At 39.0% G+C, this 18,964-nt stretch overlaps 1 protein-coding gene across 6 annotated transcripts in view; it reads left to right on the forward strand.

The window, feature by feature from the left end:
• Positions 1–15,966, forward strand: part of LOC121317040 (centrosomal protein 43-like) — a 31,576-nt gene extending 15,610 nt beyond the window's left edge. For 2 of the 6 annotated variants that reach the window (XM_041252591.1, XM_041252592.1), the window contains 9 exons: positions 1,928–2,008; positions 7,461–7,681; positions 10,644–10,715; positions 11,867–11,950; positions 12,231–12,343; positions 12,877–12,945; positions 13,627–13,660; positions 13,780–13,882; positions 14,911–15,966. In XM_041252591.1, coding sequence (XP_041108525.1) covers positions 1,928–2,008; positions 7,461–7,681; positions 10,644–10,715; positions 11,867–11,950; positions 12,231–12,343; positions 12,877–12,945; positions 13,627–13,660; positions 13,780–13,882; positions 14,911–14,985 — 852 coding nt within the window. In that variant the 3' untranslated portion in view covers positions 14,986–15,966. The remainder of the gene's footprint in view (positions 1–1,927; positions 2,009–7,460; positions 7,682–10,643; positions 10,716–11,866; positions 11,951–12,230; positions 12,344–12,876; positions 12,946–13,626; positions 13,661–13,779; positions 13,883–14,910) is intronic. The other 4 variants (XM_041252593.1, XM_041252595.1, XM_041252594.1 and 1 more) reach the window with 4 other exon arrangements.
• The last annotated feature ends 2,998 nt before the right edge of the window (positions 15,967–18,964 follow it).

The raw sequence follows: 18,964 nt of genomic DNA on the forward strand, positions 1-18,964 counted from the left end.
TTCACACTCACTTTATTGAATACATTGCAGTTTAGAGAGGTGAGTTACAAAACCAGATTTTCCTTAGTGTCCTGAGATTCTGGAGCATGTTGGCAACCCTACTGTCAGATCAGGTAACGTCATTAAAGCTTAAATAGTGCAGAATGCCATTTTTACATAGTAACCATGTCCCTATCTGCACTGTTGCAGGAGTTATAAGCCAGTTTTACATTAGACCTTTAGGTTTAAATGCTGACACCTGTATAGTATTTAAACGTTCATAAAAATTGTGTGCACACACACTGCTATATATATTATAATATATATTACACACACGCAAACACACATACATACATACATACACAGTGCCTATAGAAAGCCTACACCCTCTTTCAAAATTTTCACCTTTTGTTGCCTTATAACCTGGAATTAAAATGCATTAATATATATATATATATATATATATATATATATATATATATATATATTATATATATATATATATATATATATATATTCAATCCTACCCAAGCCTACACCACAACTTCCAAGTGAAAAAAATGTTCTAGAAATTTGTAAAAAATGAATTAAAAATAAAAACTGAAATAGCTTGGTTGGATAAGTGTCCACCCCCCTTGTAATAGCAATCCTAAATTAGCTCAGGTGTAGCCAATCGCGTTCAAAATCACACACCAAGTTAAGTGGCCTCCACCTGTGTTAAATTGTAGTGATTCACATGATTTCAGGATAAATTCAACAGTTCCTGTAGGTTCCCTCTGCTCTGTAGTGCATTTCCAAGCAAATACTCAACCATGAGCACCAAGGCACATTTAAAAGAACTCCTGGACAAAGTTGTTGAAAGGCACAGATCGGATGGGTATAAAACAATATCAAAGGCCTTGAATATCCCTTGGAGCACGGTCAAGACAATTATTAAGAAGTGGAAGATATATGGCACCACCAAGACCCTGCCTAGATCAGGCCGTCCCTCCAAACTGGATGACTGAGCTAGAAGGAGACTGATCAGAGAGGCTACCAAGAGGCCAATGGCAACTTTGCAAGAACTACAGGGTTTTATGGCCAAGACTGGTCAAAGTGTGCATGTGACAACAATATGCCAAGCACTACACAAATCTGGCCTGTATGGCAGGGTGGCAAAAAGGAAGCCATTACTCAAGAAAGCCCACCTTGAATCCTGTTTGAAGTATGTAAAAAAAACACACAGAAGATTCTGTAGCCATGTGGCAAAAAAAAGTTTTGTGGTCTGATGAAACTAAAATGGAACTTTTTGGCCTAAATGCAAAGCGTTATTTTTGGCGCAAATCCAACACAGCACATCACTCAAAGAACACCATTCCTACTGCGAAGCATGGTGGTGGCAGCATCATGTTATGGGAATATTTCTCATCGGCAGGGACTGGGGCACTTGTCAGGATAGATGGGAAAATGAATGGAGCAAAGTACAGAGAAGTCCTTGAGGGAAAACCTGCTGCCTTCTACAAGAAAGCTAAAACTGGAATGGAAGTTCACCTTTCAGCATGATAATGACCCAAAGCACACAGCCAAAGCTACACTGAAGTGGCTAAGGAACAAAAAATGTAAATGTCCTAGAGTGGCCCAGTCAGAGCCCCAACCTAAATCCCATCAAAAATTTGTGGCATGACTTGAAGATTGTTGTCCCTCAACGCTCCCCCAAGGAACTTGACAGAGCTTGAACAGTTTTGTAAAGAATGGTCAAATATTGCCAAATCTAAGTGTGCAAAGTTGGTAGAGACCTATACACACATATATAGTAGTGTGTGTGTGTGTTCATTAAACAAGTCTTTTATTTATCTATATGTAACATTTCATCATTTATTTTGCTTGAAATTGAGGTTTCACCCTTATGGGTTTATGCAGGAAGTAAGAAGCAAAACTGAAATCAATTTTAAATTGTTTTTTCACTTAGGTGACAAATGATATCTGTGACATTGTTCAAACACCAAGCAAGTTCCTTGAGGAGAAACTAAATTCTACATTAGAAAGCAAGGTATATATAATTCTGTTCTTTTGAACCCTCTGTCTGTGATTTTTACTTAAGTTGTTTGTTAATCAGCCACTTTTTCTACAAAAAATTAAACCGTATAAACAACAACCCAAAATGTAGATTTTAGGGCCTATAGCCCTTATCCTATTCCAAAAAAAAGATTCTAGTAAAATGTGTATTCTCCTTAGAATGTATAAGTCAAAAGAGGCGTTGTGTTCTGAAACTAAAAGCTATATACAGTAAAAAAAACAAAACAAAACAAAAAAACATTATTTGCATATTTTTAATATAACATCCCTGATTGTGATTGTTTTGCATATTTTTAAATAAATATCATGGTGATTGAATAGAGTGAAAGGACTGAAAAAAAAAAAACAACTACAAAAAAAAGGAAATCGTTGTATATCCAATAAACACTGGAAATGGTTAGTCACTTCGCATTGACTTCACCCAACTATCACAATGCATTTAGTTATGCAGTGTTCCTCCTTCCTGACTTGTATCAGTCATTGATTTGTTCCGAATACTACAGGTGGGTAGCAATATCGCTATTTTGATATGATATTGCTGTTTGATATCGGTAATAATTTCCATACCGCAATATTATCGGTTTAAAAAAAAAGATTCACGTACGCTCGCAGAGATACTTTTTATTGCTAATACTGCTAAAAATACAAACATAGTATAATCAACTTTATTTTATATTAAGATAAAAGTCCTATACATCCCAATCATTGTCTCATAGGCAAACACCACACAGAAAATTATTATTTAACAATTTTATTCAATTGATTGGCGTTTCGGTACCAAACGCTATTTGTATGCTGCATTAAACACCGTTGGCCATCCATTTCGCATTACTTTGAAATGTGCGCATGCATCAGCGGTTCATTACTTACGCTATTATTAATGTATTTTTAAAATTTAAACTTTCAGTATTATAAATTAGATTTAATTTTAAAACATCAAAATAATACAGAATTCAGCATGAATTCATACTTTTAGAGGTGTCGTTTATCAGCATTTACACGTGATTCCGTTACTTCCGGATTGGCTAGAAAGTCTGTGCGCAGTGAAGTATATAGAAATATTTTGGTTTTGAGGTGGCTGATGATGGAATAGTAAAACAATATAACAAGACCTTGTTTTTCTCCATGGATGTTGTGAAGCAAAGCACCACTAAGTTAAAGCAGGTTATTGCTTTTCGTATGTAAATATCTGTTACAGTCTGTAAATGTCTTATGTTTGATATTGCAATTGTGTTATGTTTTTCTGTGTTTTGGAAGACTTCGATATTATGGACATCAAAATAAATGCACAATATCGATGTACAATTTTCATTCGTTGGCCACCACTACTTTAAACCCACCCCAACTACTCAGTGGCAGCAAATTCCTCCATTTCTATTGGAGGTTCCACAGAAAGGGAATATTGTACACGCTCGCAAGATTTAAAACAAGATTACAACTGGATATGGAGGATTGTTCTTGCTAGCTGGATTTAAAACTATATTACAGCAAGATAGAGAGGATTTACACGCTCTTGGGATTTAAAATTTCCAATTACTGATTGTCGCGAAATTTAAAAAAAATTCCTAGACACACAAACACCCCAGAAGAATATACACATGACCATAAGAATTTCATTGTGGAAGACAGCAAAGCAAAGAAGGTATAATTGAAGTGTGCAACTACTGTCGAGTTACTACACATATTGTGCCCCAAAATTTTGAAAAGTAACCGAAAACAATGTCATACAGTATATAAACGGCGAAAGAAAAAACAGATTTCGGGGTATCGACATAAAACTCTGTATATAAGTATAACGTGCATCCCATGCATTATGCGGATTGTTCCCTTAACTGAGCAGGTTCTATTTTGGTATGCTAGGGCATAGGCATAGGGTTAAAGCAAAGAAAATAATCATACACTGTACAGTCAGACACTCCCAACATAAAATCTTTGGTTTTATTTGTATTTATGTTTGTTAGTTTATTTCTCATGCATAAAGACTTGACTGCAGCTTCAGTTTTTTCTGACAGCTTCAAGAAAAACAGGGTAGTATTCGTGTAGATTGTGACATGATAAACATATAAACTGCACTTAAGTATGATGCCCATCCTATGTGTAGAGCTTTCTAAAATTTGTACAAGAATGAAATTAATACTGTGAACACTACAGTACTAATAGTGTTGCTTGAACTCTTAATAAATATTTATGTATTGCCTTTATCTTGAATACTAAAGTGCTTCCTTTGAAAGGATGAAGTGGTAAGTAATGGTAAAGCAGTATGTCATAACTATGAAATACTGTAGAATATAATCTTTTTTAAAAGTTTTTTAAAGCTTCTGGCTGTGTTAAACAAAATAAACGGCTGATGGTATTGTTTTCATGCTAGGTACGCAGGTATAAAGGATTTTGTAAGTGTAAAGAAAGTGATGATCTTGCTAGTGAAAAGGTTGGGAATAAGTGGTTTAAGTTTTACCCTACATAAGGGCACATTGTGCAGCTTATGCTGTGGCAGGATGAAGCTATGAACACAGGTTAAGGAAGTGTAATGCAGACTTTTGTGATTTTAGTTTCGTTTCCGGTGTTTTAGTATTGCAAAAAAAAAAAAAAAGATTAGAGTAGTATGCCCTAATTTTGGAAAGTTTCTGTATTCATGATGAGATAGGTGCTTTTCCTGTGACACATTTTGTTCACGGTGGAGGCATGCCATTGCTTGTTTTAGGAATTAATAATATCTGTATCTCTTGACATTATACTCATAGCTGTAGCTTATTAATATAAAAAGTTTGCATTCATTTCAAATGTGCTTTTTTGATTAGTTTTAACAGTGCTATGTACTGTTTTTGTCATTGTTTTCTGTCACGTTTCTCTGTACGAATAGTATATTACTTTTTATAGTAACCCTAAAAACACCAATGTACAGTTTCTCAGTAATGTGTTTAAACCCTTAAAATCTTAAATTTGTATATAGAAGGTATCTGTGGGTTTTTTATTTTTTATTTCATTGTTTATTACCCCTTTGAAAGAGGGTCAGATTGGGACAAAAGATACAGTGTGAACATTATTTGGTTTATTTTTTAACAAAATGCGATGCTGTTAATTGTTCGTTGGTCCAATCACTTACTGATGAACGCAATTTATTTACTTTATTTTAAGAATACAGCTTTTCCATTCCTAACATGTTATATTAGCTTGTTAGGAATCTTGAACATGTTTGTAATGATCGCTTGCACAAGGGGAGCTGCTGTTGATGTTTTCACAAGATCAGCAACAATAGCAAGTGGCTAAATAGATGAGACTCCTGGAAATCTTAAAGTATGAATTACAAAAACATTTGTTTTATTTTTTCTGGAAGACCTAAGCAATACATAAAATAAATATTTTTTTAAACAACTCATTAAAAACCTTTTTTTCTTTTTTTTTCTTTTATACAATACAAATGCAGTTGCATCTATATAGTGCTGTTTATGCAGAGCATCCCATGGCACTTTACAATAAAAACTAAAAAAGCCATTGGCCAATCATGCATCTAAACTGCTCTGTGGCTGCATAAACCGTGCACTGTTGCAAAGATACAGTATGTTTGCATTGGAATGCTGTCAGTGGTGCCTGGCTGTGGGGAACCCTGCTGTGAGCCACTGTCTAACTGTATCTGCTCTCTGATTTGACTGAAATATAAATTGCGTGTATCTGAATGTTGTAATTAATTATAATAATCTCTTCTAAAATCCACTCTATTTTTATAATTAAAGGGACTAGTACTGTTTGCAAATATTTAATACTGTTTTATTACAGAATTAATGAATTGATATAAATGAGGTTTATTAAATGCACTTGGGAATATGCTAAGATTTAAATAGTCTTCTTGGGCTCTCTCTCTTACTCATGCTGTCACTTTCCGCCTTGACAAAATTAAACTCATTAAATCAATTGGTAAAAACCCTTTCCAGACCTAACAACCCAAACCATCTCTATATGTATTAACTTATTTAGAATATACTTGTAATCTAGTAAACTGCTTTGAAGTGTTCAGAACTGTATTACATGGCAGCATTATGTTGTGGTCTGCATGTCATGATTGCTAGATCTGGTCTGGTGACACTGTTCTAAAAACTGTTTAGCTAGTAAGGGGCTTTTTGATTGGTGGAGATTTACCTTATGATTATACTAGCTCCCATGTATTGAACATGTTGTATAGCACAAAGACTTTAGATAGAAGCTTCTCACAATATCTACATTTTTACCACTTTGTTAATTAGAACCCTGTAATTCCAAGCTCACGAGCAGTCTTGCTAGTCAGAATTCCATTCAGAATGTCTTTAGACAGTTGTTTTCTTACATCTGTTGTTACAAGGTTCATCTGAGAAAAAACTAATTCTAATTATGCAGTACTGTGTGGCAAAGCCAATATATTAATGGCAAGTGGAGGAAAACTTGGCTGTCCGCTAGGTATAGACAAGAGCGCAGTTTTGTGCCAGTCTTCAACAGTTGCCAGATCCCGTCTAAGATCTGTCAAGTCAGTCACTTGTTACTGCATAAATGCCACCTAGGCTATCCAGCATATTTCCAATAACAAAAATGTAGTGCAAGCTGGACGGTGTCTCCTGAGCTCACTGTGCTTTGGCAACTTGGTTGAAGAATGCATATGCTAATTTCAGCACAGCATTGTTAATCGGCATTTTTCTTTTGCTAGTTGATTGGGAAAAGCTGCAAAGCAATATATATATATATATATATATATATATATATATATATATATATATATATATATATATATATATATATATATATATAACATACACACACACACATCAAATAATTTTGATCCAACATTAGACATTTTTTTTATTTATTTACATTTACGGTTAAAAATGTGACTTTTTTTTTACTGACTGGCCTTAAATGTATGGACACGTTGGCAACCTTAAGTTAACTACTTTCTCAATCACCAATACAGGAAAGGCAATTGGCTGTCCTTGCTTTACTGTTGATCGGAAGTGGTTTTTGACCAGCTTCATTAAAGAAAATGCTCGTTCTCCAGGCTTGGGAGCTTTCATCACCGATTTGTAAAAATATTTATAATGTAATGCCTCCCCCCTTTCATGCTTGCATTCTTCTTCTTCCCGTTTCCTGTGTTTATGCTTTGCTGCCCCCGAAAGAGACATTGTTTGCTGTATTCAAGCAAAGTCAAACTGACTGACCTGGAATTTCGACGTGCGAAAGTCGGAAGAGAAAGTTCCGGGTCAGCCAGTTTGAGATGCACTGCCTCGGTTGAAATGTCAGTGAGTGAAGTTCTTTTGAAGTTCTGCATTTCCTTATCTGTTATCCTTATCCCCCGGCCAGACAGCAAAAGCTCTTCATTTTTTAATCAAAAAAACAATGTAATTGTAAGGCAAATTATTTTACCGTTTGCAAAGGCGCTAACAGTTGCTTTAAATTCTTTTAAGGCTATTGAATCCAGCCATGGCGAATTAAGCTTGCCGATTGGAGGTGTGACAAATAAAAGCAATGTCCAGATATCGGCTAGTGAATCAAAACTGGACTCAAAGCGCAACAGCAACATTCCAGCAATTAAGAAGGGTGAAGATTTTGGTCTGGATGATGAAAAGGATGAAGGAGATTCTTTCTTTGATGATCCATTGCCTAAACCTGAGAAAACATATGGCAGGTGAGCTTAGTTGTTGCATTACTTTTTCCCATTTACAAAAGTGTCTTGTGGACAACAGAAGAAACTCTCTGAAGTCCTGTAACAAAGTGCCTGCCCCTGTGTATATTATCTGTTATGTGTTGCGTGGGATTTAACTGTTATGTTGTGACACGTGGTGTCCTGCGTGGGATTTAACAGCGCCTCCAAGCGTCAGACCAGGAGAGGTTTTTTTGTGTGTGGGAGAAAAAAAAAAAAAAAAAAGGGGCGTCTTTGGATTACAAAAAAAAAAAAAAAAAGAAAGAAATGGGGAGAAGCAGGAAAGAGGATAAAGAGGTGAGGGACAGGGAGGAGGAGTGCCGCCTAAGGGCCAGACATCCCCGGCGATGTAACCAGTCCTTGCCGGGGTGCCTCCTCTGCAACCAGGACCATCTCTTTGCCAATTGTCCCTTCCGAGAGGAGGAACTGCCACAGAAGAGGAAGGCAGAGGACCCACCACTGTCTCCAGAGCCGCACCAGTCTCCTGCAAGCGAGGGAGAGCCGCACCAGTCCCCTGTAACAAGGGGAGACTACATGCCGCTCCCACCTCCACCACCAGGAGACTACACGCCGCTCCCACCTCCATGGGCAGGAGCAGAGCAGCAGGAGCTGCCTCTGCCTCCGCCACCTCCACCGGCAGGAGCAGAGCAGCAGGAGCTGCCTCTGCCTCCGCCACCTCCACCGCAGGAGCAGAGCAGCAGGAGCTGCCTCTGCCTCCGCCACCTCCACCCCCAGGAGCAGAGGGTGAATGCCTGCTGGGTCCCTGTCCACCAGCAGAGGGCAGAATGCCTGCTGGGTCCCTGTCCACCAGCAGAGGGTGAATGCCTGCTGGGTCCCTCCTCCACCAGCAGAGGGTGAATGCCTGCTGGTATCCCTGTCCCCACCAGCAGAGGGTGAATGCCTGCTGGGTCCCTGTCCACCAGCAGAGGGTGAATGCCTGCTGGGTCCCTTCCCCCACCAGCAGAGGGTGAATGCCTGCTGGTATCACTTCCCCCACCAGCAGAGGGTGAATGCCTGCTGGTATCACTTCCCCCACCAGCAGAGGGTGAATGCCTGCTGGTATCACTTCCCCCACCATCACGAGGAGAGGAGCTGGAGCTTCCTCTGCCTCCACCTCCATCAGGGGGAGAGGAGCAGGAGCTGCCTCTCCCTGCACCAGAAGGGCCAGGACTAGATGCTGGCAGTCCTCAGCAGCCCTTGCATAGAACCTCCCGGCTGCAGTGGCCGAAAAGAGGGCCAACACCCGCACCCCAGCTTGTCCTGACTGCCAGCCTCGCTTCGCCCAAGGATGCCAGCCTCGCTTCGCCCAAGGATGCCAGCCTCGCTTCGCCCAAGGATGCCAGCCTCGCTTCGCCCAAGGATGCCAGCCTCGCTTCGCCCAAGGATGCCAGCCTCGCTTCGCCCAAGGATGCCTCTGCATCGCCTGGGGTTGCCCGCCGCTCTGCATCGCCTGGGGTTGCCCGCCGCTCTGCATCGCCTGGGGTTGCCCGCCGCTCTGCATCGCCTGGGGTTGCCCGCCGCTCCGCATCGCAGCCAGAAGTACTGTGGCCGGAACCCCACGAAGAGGTCTGGAGACCGCCAACCCCAGCAGCAGTTTCACTGCCGGAGAAGGGGGAGGAGGTCTGGAGACCGCCAACCCCAGCAGCAGTTTCGCTGCCGGAGAAGGGGGAGGAGGTCTGGAGACCGCCAACCCCAGCAGCAGTTTCGCCGCCGGAGATCGTGGGGGAGGTCCGGAGACCTGCTCCCTCTGCAGTTTCTTCCCTGCAGGAAGAACGGTGGTTGAAGCCCCACCAAGGGGAGCTGCCGGCGCCGAAGAAGGGGGAAGGTCAGGAGACCACACCCCAAGCAGCCTTTCCGCTGCTAGGACTACCCTGGCAGGAGAATGCTACCCTGCTGACAGCATTACGACCTGTGGGCCCCTGGAAGCCTCTGGTCCTGGCCAAGGACTTTGGGCTGGACTTTTGGGCTTTTAAGGGGGGAGGTGGCCATTGAGGCCATGTGTGCTTTGCACAGGAGGGGGTATATGTAACAAAGTGCCCGCCCCTGTGTATATTATCTGTTATGTGTTGCGTGTGGTGTGTTTAAATGTTGGTGTATAGACATTGGTACACGGGATATAAACGGGTCTGTGTAACACGAGTGTTTAAAAATGTATATGTGTATTTAGGCACGAGGATTGCACAGCACTTCACGTGCAAGTAAAATGTAGTAATATGTGAGCACGGGGAATTGCACTTTATTAATTCACGTGCTGGGATTCAAGTGAATAATTAATTGGTAATTGAATCCCAGCACAATAGTATATATAGATGCACGTTGTCACATACTGTTGGTTGGGTGTTCGGTGAGCGGAGAACGGGATTGGAGACGGAGGAAATAAGTATAGTAGTAATAATAATAATAACAACAGAAAGTATCTGCTCACCGTGTTTGTCAGTGTCTGTCCGTGCACCGTTTTGTTAAGTTTAGTCTGTTTTTGTTTGTCTATTTATTTTGGCGTAGAGTGCCGTGTCCTGTGTTTTCGTGTTTGTTTAAACCTTTTATTTTGTAATAAACCGGCGCCAACAGGCGTCTTCATTATTTCATTTCACATCATCGTCTTTGTATATTTCATTCCTTCCTGGTTCTGACGCCGCCCACTTGGCCGTCTTTGTGACAAGTCCTCATTCAAAATCTTAACTGTGAAACTTTTGAGATTCCATTGTTCCTTAACCTCACGTTAACAATTGCTGGGCTATGGCCTCATGTTTCAGTAGAATTCATAAAGGACTGTCTTTCAAATGTGCACATGGTGTATATTTATGGTTGTATTATATAATTATGTCATGGTGTATCTTTATGAAAGTATTAGTTTTTATTTTTATTCAGATGTATTCGAAATAACTAAAACAAAGTCTCGTCTCTTGTTCTGTTCTTTCTCTGTATCATTGCTGCATTGCGATATTAGTATATCCCTGGCAGACAAAAGGGTTTTAGAGGCAAGTATGTCAGAAAACAAGATGAACCATAATCACAAAGAGTAAGTATGTCATTGCTGGCTTTCAGATGTAGATGTACATGTAACCAGGAACCCTGGAATTATATAACTATATCTGGCATTTAAAAAGATATGCAAATACGTAAGGTTCATTTATTTGTTGACAACATTTGGCAGCAGAGGGTTTCAGTAGCTTATGGTTCAATAGCCAAAGTGAGGTGATACATAAGCTGTCTGCTGTTTTTAGTTTCGCATCCCAGAGTTCATGTAATAAACCTGGTTTTTCATTTATATGTTCAAAAAGTGGATTCAAACGTTCATTACTTTTGGGGAAAATATCCGTTCAACTCAAACAGTGAAGATTTCATGTTACAAATTCTTCACTCTATGTGACAAGATACTACATTTTGTTATTGTATTAAAATACATGAAACAAACTTTATAAAAATTGCTGAAAAGTATCAGTACCTCACAAATTAAATGAAACACGTACCCAGAATTTAGGCCTACGGCATATGATCAGTCCAGGTGCACCGTCATTATTTGAATTTATTAATAATGTACAGTATTTATACTATTGGTATGAACACTGCAGATTTCAAAAACTTAAATTATAGTCGCAGCTTTGAAGTTATGAATTTTGCACTAAAGTCTTTTCTTCTTCAATAACCATTGGGGTTTGTGTGTATTTCAATTCTGTTTCCCTTTAATCCTTTCATGTCTATTTTCCTTAAAAAAAAAAAAAAATAAAAAATTAAATGAAGGTGGTCACACAAGTGTTTTAGGAGGATCTTTTTCAGAAAGTAAGAAGAATGGTAGTATCCACAAAGTGTGAGTTGTAGTCTTCAGAACCATTCACTTTGGTTACACACTTCTTGTTAGACATTCAAGTTAGTTGTAGCAGTTTGATACAAAAAAATAACAATAATAAATAACATAACATTTATTGATAATTATTTTTAGTAGTTACTGTACTATCTTATGATTGACAGCCTGTATGTAAGCCATCTGTTAATGTTTAAAACTGCTTGTATCCCAAGTTTATGCCCCATGAGTGTTTAGGCTTTGAGATTCTATATTTTGGATTTTCTTTGTCTTTAACATATGTTTACCACTGTCTCTCAGCCACCCATCTCCCCTGCGTGTCTGTCTTTCTCAAATATCTTTCTTCTCTTTGCTTGCTCTGGGATCAGGACCACTGTTAAAAGCAATGACACAGATGAAGAGACTGAGGATCCCTTTGCAGAGAATGGTAACGGACACAACCCTGAAGAGAGGTGATACTATAGCTACCTGATAGTCTCTCATTCAAAAGCTTTAAAAAAAATAAAAATAAATCACTTCCCCAACAGTCTTATGGCCTGGCCGATTACCTTCTCCGTTACTTTTCTTATGATTGACAGTTGTTTGTCATATTTTTAAGTGTTCTTTTCTGCTAACTGCCAGAGCTGTCGATTTTATTTGAAAGAAATCATAAACAATCTGGGAATCCTTATGCTCTTGTTTTAATATGTGTTTGCACTTTTACTGACTTCCTAGCATTTTTTTTTTTTCTAGGACAGATTCAAGTAGGCCGATGGGAAGCCTTGCACCTCTTTCTGATGCACCTCCTTTGAAAACTGGTTTAGTGTCCCTGGCTGGAGTGCCCCCACTTAAAGGACCTTATGACAGTAAGAAGATAAACTACTAATCACATTTAGACAGGGCAAAAATGTGTGAAACTACAAGGCCTAAAAAAACTGCACCAGTCTTTTAGATATTGCTCTTTCTGTACTGCTGATGCTCATGAGTCCGCTGCAGCCTTATAATACGATGCAAAAATTGAGCAGCAGCCAATCGTACTTTTATTTATTTTAGCACCAAACCAACTCTTTACAGCTTGCTGGCAAGCCCCTTCCCTGCTTCTCCTCAGTCCTTTGTGGACATCAGGTTTCACTGGCTGGAAACTTTATATCCATTTGTTCCTGTAGTTGGGGTCAACTGCCCTCCTTTATGAAAAAGATTACTCATAAATCACTGCAGAACTTTTTAACTATGGCTGCACTGTTTATTTTTCTGTATAGGGCATTCACTATTATAAACGGAAGCATAAAAAAGTTAAGAAATATACGTCTTTTGTATCTGTAATCAGTGTTAAATAGTTTTTGACAAATGGATATAAATCTTAATACAGTTATGTGTGTTTGTTTTTCTTTAATATTAGGCAATGGCAAAGTTATTGAATTGAAAGACCTGAAGACAATGAATGAGAAAATAGGCTCTTTCGGATTAGGCAAGTTTTTTGATGCCATCCAATCGTGTTTGAGCAAGATTTAACAGGCTTTTGCTCCATGCCCCTCTACCCCCTCTAAGTACTTTCAGAAATTGAAAATGTGTGTAGCCCATTGTGGCAAAGTGCCCGCCCCTGTGTGTATTTTGTGTTGTGTGTTAATGTTGGTGTATAGTCATTTGTACACAGGATATAAACGGGTCTGTGTAACACGAGTGTTTAAAATGTATATTTGTATTTAGGCATGAGGATTGCACAGCACTTCACGTGCAAGTAAAACGTAATAATATGTGAGCACGAGGAATTGCACTTTATTAATTCACGTGCCATTGTACCTTGACTCCAATTGAATGATTGATTTGCAATCGCATGTTTCCACCCACTCGCTCAGCTCCACCAAACTCCACCTCTCTCTGTCGTTTATTTCCTGGTTCCTGTTTCTGGTCTGACGTCCCCCACTTCGGCCGTCTTTGTGACACCCATGAATTAACTTCAGAGTTTTGTTTTCCATAAATACATTTCAAAATCTTTTACATTTTCCTACCTTTTTGTGTCACAACATTTGTGTATGTTTTAAAATGCACATGAATAACTGAACTCATTTCCCTGGTTTAACATGTTTTTGTTTTAACAAAATTGAATAAGGTATTATTAGCATAGCACATATATATTTTTTTCTTGCAGGAGATAAAGATGATGATTATGATGATTTTAACAGGTAATGTTTTATTTGCTTTTTATTCAAATTATTTATTCACCAATTTCTCATTACATCATTGTTAAATGAAAAAAATGAAATCTGTAATTGTTGTTTTGTGTTTTTTTTTTTTTTATCAGTATCAGCCGTCGATCAGATAAAACTAAAAGTGAAGTTAGCATTGGAGAGGAGATTGAAGAAGAGCTTTCTATTGAAGGGGTGGATTTCAATGCCAGTGATGAGGTAGGCTCAGTTTAAATCATGATCACTTTTTCTAACCATAATATGAATAATAGACACTTTATCAAATGGATTAAGACATGTACAATGCTACCCTGTTATAATGATATCTGTTATAGTGCGGAATCGGTTATAATCAGTAAGGTTGTGGCTACCATTTCCCCCATAATGCAATTTGACTCGCAAACTCGATGCAGTGGGCAGAGTAAGAAAAGGGGAAACTGAAGCAGCAGTTTCAAGATGCATGATCAATGATTTTCACAGGGCCTTAGTTAGTTATAAGTTGAAACATAAATAACGCAGTCTCGACAACCGGATTATAATGGGGTAGCACTGTGAATACTGTAGCTCACTGGCTGTTAATGTGATTTCAAATTAATTGTTATTCCTATATTTTAAAAGATTTGCTTTATTTCAAAGGGTTTTTTTCTGTACTGTTGTATTACTGGGCCTCTGCAGTGTTTAAGGAAGTAGCTGAAGAGGAAGGCAGTGTACTTCAAATAGACTGAATAGGTGGACTGTCATGTAAAAACAGCAATAGATTAGAACAATCTCAAAGAAAGCATTGTGAGGACCCTGCAAACCAGGTTACCAGTAGTGATAAGAGAAGCAGATGTGTAAGCAGGATAAAGGTAGATATAAGAATTCCCACGAGTAAGACAGGTTTTAAAATAAGAAGGATCATACTTATATACTTAGCATGTTCTTTATCTCGTTTATAAAGGTCTTTTTTTATTTCTTACATTTGAACTTCCTTGTATTTTTGTCATTTTTGCCAAGTAATTTTTACCCAACAGTCAAAATCAAGATAAGTTTGAATTGATGTCCGTGACAAAGGCACTTATCTACAAATGTCCCGTATGCGTGATTGTATTGCTATACATAACACACTAGTAGCTGTGTAAAAAGTGCATTATGATCTTTTTTTCTAGGACCTTATGTGCTTTTTGCACTACTGTTAAGGGCTTTTTTTTTTTATATAGTGATTTGTTTATTAAATGCTCACTTCAGTTTTCTATGATCTCTTCTAGCTTGATGACTTAACACTGGATCGCAGCATTTCACAGTTCAGCGAAGCTATTGACTACATGGAGGAAGTTGCATAGACATGCTGTAATCAGACAATCTTGCTTTACTCAAAAAGCTGGAACTTTAAAACCTTGCCGTGCCTTTTGTTACAGATATATACTAAACTGAAACTTGACTGCATTTTCTTAACTGTACAGAGCAGGCGGTTACAACTGTTATGGTTATTCAGTCAGGACTGCAGTTTAAAGTGTTTGTTTTGTGTTACGCTTCAGTCAAAATGGTTGTGTTAATATTGTGAAAAAACAACTCCAACATATTGATCACACACACAACCCTTCTGTAGCTAGACAGTGAAATACCCTAAAGTAAAATATGGACAGCTTACAAAAGCTTTCATACAGCTGCTTCACAGAGAATGCTTAGCTTGATCTTGTACTACCTTAAATGATGTAGCTCAAGAATGGTGCTAGCAGGGTCTGTGAAACAGTACAGTAGTTTGGATGTGATTATTGCTTTTGTGTTCCTACTCTAGTTACAGAACACTGTTATGTTGAGTTCTGGCCAGCTGATAATCATATTTAGCCCTTTTTATATTGTGAAGGGGTATTTCACTGTATATTGATCTGGTTGCCTTTTTAAGTATTTATGGCTGTCTTTTTTAAGGTTTCGGCTTTTTAAAAATCCATATTGAATTTGTTGTTTAAAAAAAAGACGACGCAATACAGAGTTAAGAATCCGGAAGTACAGTCTGTATCTAATTGGATTGTCAAAACAAAAATACTAACTGATTACAATTAAAAAAAGAGAGCGTGGATCTTGCTGGCTACAAGGGTTCATAACTGGCTGAGCTATGCAGGCAAAGCTTTATTATTACTTTTTGTTCTCTCAATACAGCCTAGTTACTCAGGGTAAATTATCCTGAAAATCAACTAACTAGAGTGCTTAGTCCAGTTATTTGATGTTGCACTGTACATGGTAAATGCCTTTTTCTTGCTGAAGTATGTATATATTTGCAAAAATGCAATTGGAATGTTAAATGATTAAAAGTGACCTCTAAATCACATTTGTTTATTGATTGTTATACTCTTTGTTTTATAAATAATTTCCATTTTGTCCTTTTTAAACAAAACATCAGATGAAAGTGTAATGCTAAGTGGGAGCTCTTTGTCTGCTGTTAGTTGACTGACCCAACCACAAATACTACCATGCCCAACCCACAACATCTGAAGCATGTTTTTTTTACCAAACTGAAAGAAATAGGGTTTATGTCATGAAACTCATGAAGATTTTGAAATATATTCTTACTCAGCTGCCAGTAGAGCTCTTCTGCCTATGGCTTAAACTAAAGCACTGGGTCTTTAAGGATAAGTGCACCTCATGCCTAGTCTATTCTGGCCTTTCAAAAAATGTCTATACTGTTTTCAGCTTTTGCAAATGTATTTTTAAAAAAAAAAGAAAAAAAACTTACTCAGTATAATGGCTGCAAGACTAAAAAAAAGAATTATAAGAAAAACTTATTTCTAATTTTGGTTTCCGGTAAACTGCATAGCCGTCCAGTTATAGTTAAAACTGACAAAAGACTAATTAGAGCTCTTGGAAGGAGTTAGACTTTTAGTTTGTTTTGTTTGTAAATTAGTTAATACACAGGCACCGTTTTATACACAAGAAAACGGTGGAAAAGGTCCCAAGAGTTGCAAGACAAATCCTGGCTTGCTATATATGGTGGAGAATGCAGGCAACACACTTTTTAATGTCTTTGTGTAAAAGAAGAAAAAAAATGGAGGAACTCGAGCCACAGCCGATTCCTCCGAGATGAGAATGCTACTAAACTTTGTTAGCTTACTCCACCCTGAGCAAGTTGAGCTGAGGCAGCTGTGCCATTGTGGCCTGATGGCAGTTTTGGAGAACTTGCCACAGGGAACTCCTTCCAGAAACAGAGGGGGTTGTTTCTACTGGAACTAGAGTTGCCTGCACCGAACCCAGAGTTGCATGCGCCAGAAGCAGAGTTGCTGCCACAGCAAGAGTTGCTTCTGCCAGAGCACTGAAGCACCTGTCCACAGATCTCCCTGGTATGAGTATTGCTGGAGAATGCCCTAATGTCCCACCATACTGGTGCCAACTCTGTGAAGTGTTTGGACATGGATGGCAAGATTGCCCATACACCGAACTGGAGGGAGAAGCGCCACCGTCTCCAGAGCCAGAAGGAGATGCACCACTGTCTCCAGAGCCAGAAGATGATGCACCACTGTCTCCACAGCTGGAAGGAGAACTGCTGTCATCTCCAGAACAAATAAAAAGGAGCCCCAGCTACAGAGAATGGGGAGGAGGTGAAGAAACCACCTACACCACAGCACCGACCACCACCCTGTGCCACAGTCAAGCACCTGGGATGTGGATCCCTCGACCTGGGCTCCCAGATACCCGGCCTTTGTGTCTGGTCCTCTGGCTGCACCACCAGGCAGAGTCGTTCACCTGGTCTCCAATTCCATTCCCCCTGGTGAACCTGACGTCCCTGTACACTTACCAGGGTTCTCATCTTGGCCTGTGGCTGCAGCTGCCCGCTCAATGACCCGCGCTTCTGACACCTCATCCACGTTGCCTTGGTGCCCTGTCGCCGGTTCTCGGTTCATTCCCAGAGGTGTCAGAATGTAGACTGACCCACCCACAAGAAGTAAAAAAAAAAAAAGAACAATTTGGAACATATTGGGGTGGGGGGGATGTGTGACAGAGTATAGACTGCACACTGGGGAAGGTGTGTTTTTTGGCTGCTTTGCACAGCCACAATGTAATTTTTTAATTAATTTAATTAGGCACATCTGCTAATAATTGAGGCAGGTATATTTAAAAAAAAAACAAAAAAACAGGTCTGTAAGATGTTTGCGTGGCATAGCTGTCCAGTTATAGTTAAAGTTTAGTTATAACTCCTGGAAGGAGTTAGGATTTTATTTTGTTTGTAAATTAATAAATACACAGGCAGCGTCCTGTTTTCATTTCTTTGAGAGTGGCAAGAAAAACTAAAATAAACAAATAGTATTTGTGACATATTTACTGAACACGTGGAACAAAACCACAAATATTTCTTGGCCTGGAGGAGGTTTCTAGTATTATTGTACTCCAGTATGGTTTTTAAATTAAAGTATACGTTTCATATTGGTTGTGCACTAGTCAACACAGTATCTGTAGACCTTCCCCATTATGGCTTCCCTTGAACTTTATCTGAACTTTAAAGCCTATTTTTTTCCTATCACAATGATTTAAGTCCACTTCCTGTGCAATACATTTTGCCAATAGGAAACTATTAGTTCAAGAAGTGACATCAAGAGGAAACCAGATATGCATACTGCAGTGCTGTGCCAGGCTTCATCTGAGTCAAAGGAACAATAAAATCTGCTAAACACAGCTGGTTTCACATTCCACCTGGGGATAGATTCAGTATAAAACTAAGCCGGAGAAGCTGTAAGAATTGTGTAGCTTTCCAGTTTGCCGTTTCAGTCATGTAGCATCAAATCAAACAATTTCTGAAATTGAAGTTGCCGCAAAATGTGAGGAAAGATAAAAGGCAGGAATGTTTTACTTTTATTATCAATTAGTCATTCAGCAGATGCTTTTATCCAAAGTGATTAGGGGGTGAACTATGCATCACAACTGATCTTGCAGAGTCACTACAATAGGACCTTGCCTTCATGTCTCATGTGGGAGAGACAGAGCACAAGGAGATTAAGTGACATGCTCAGGGGCACACAAAGTCAGTGTCTGAGCTGGGATTGAACCAGGAAGCTCCTAATAACAAGCCTCCTCCTTTTTAGAGGGACATTTTTGTGGCCATAGGTAGGCCATAGATAGGGCTCTGTTTTGGTGGTTATTTTTGGTCACATGTCCCTTTAAAGTTACATTGATCCGACTTTGTTTTTTAATTAAACTTGGGAAAACGTTGAGTGTGAAACAAGATCACTTTTGTTTTTTCTCCCCTAACTTGATTGAGATGATGATTCTGTTTCATTGATAATATAAAAAAAAAAAAAAAAAAAAAGGCAGCTCCTTATTTTTTAATTCAAG

Source organism: Polyodon spathula, chromosome 6 (genome assembly GCF_017654505.1).
Source record: "Polyodon spathula isolate WHYD16114869_AA chromosome 6, ASM1765450v1, whole genome shotgun sequence".
In the NCBI taxonomy this organism is placed as follows: Eukaryota; Metazoa; Chordata; class Actinopteri; order Acipenseriformes; family Polyodontidae; genus Polyodon; species Polyodon spathula.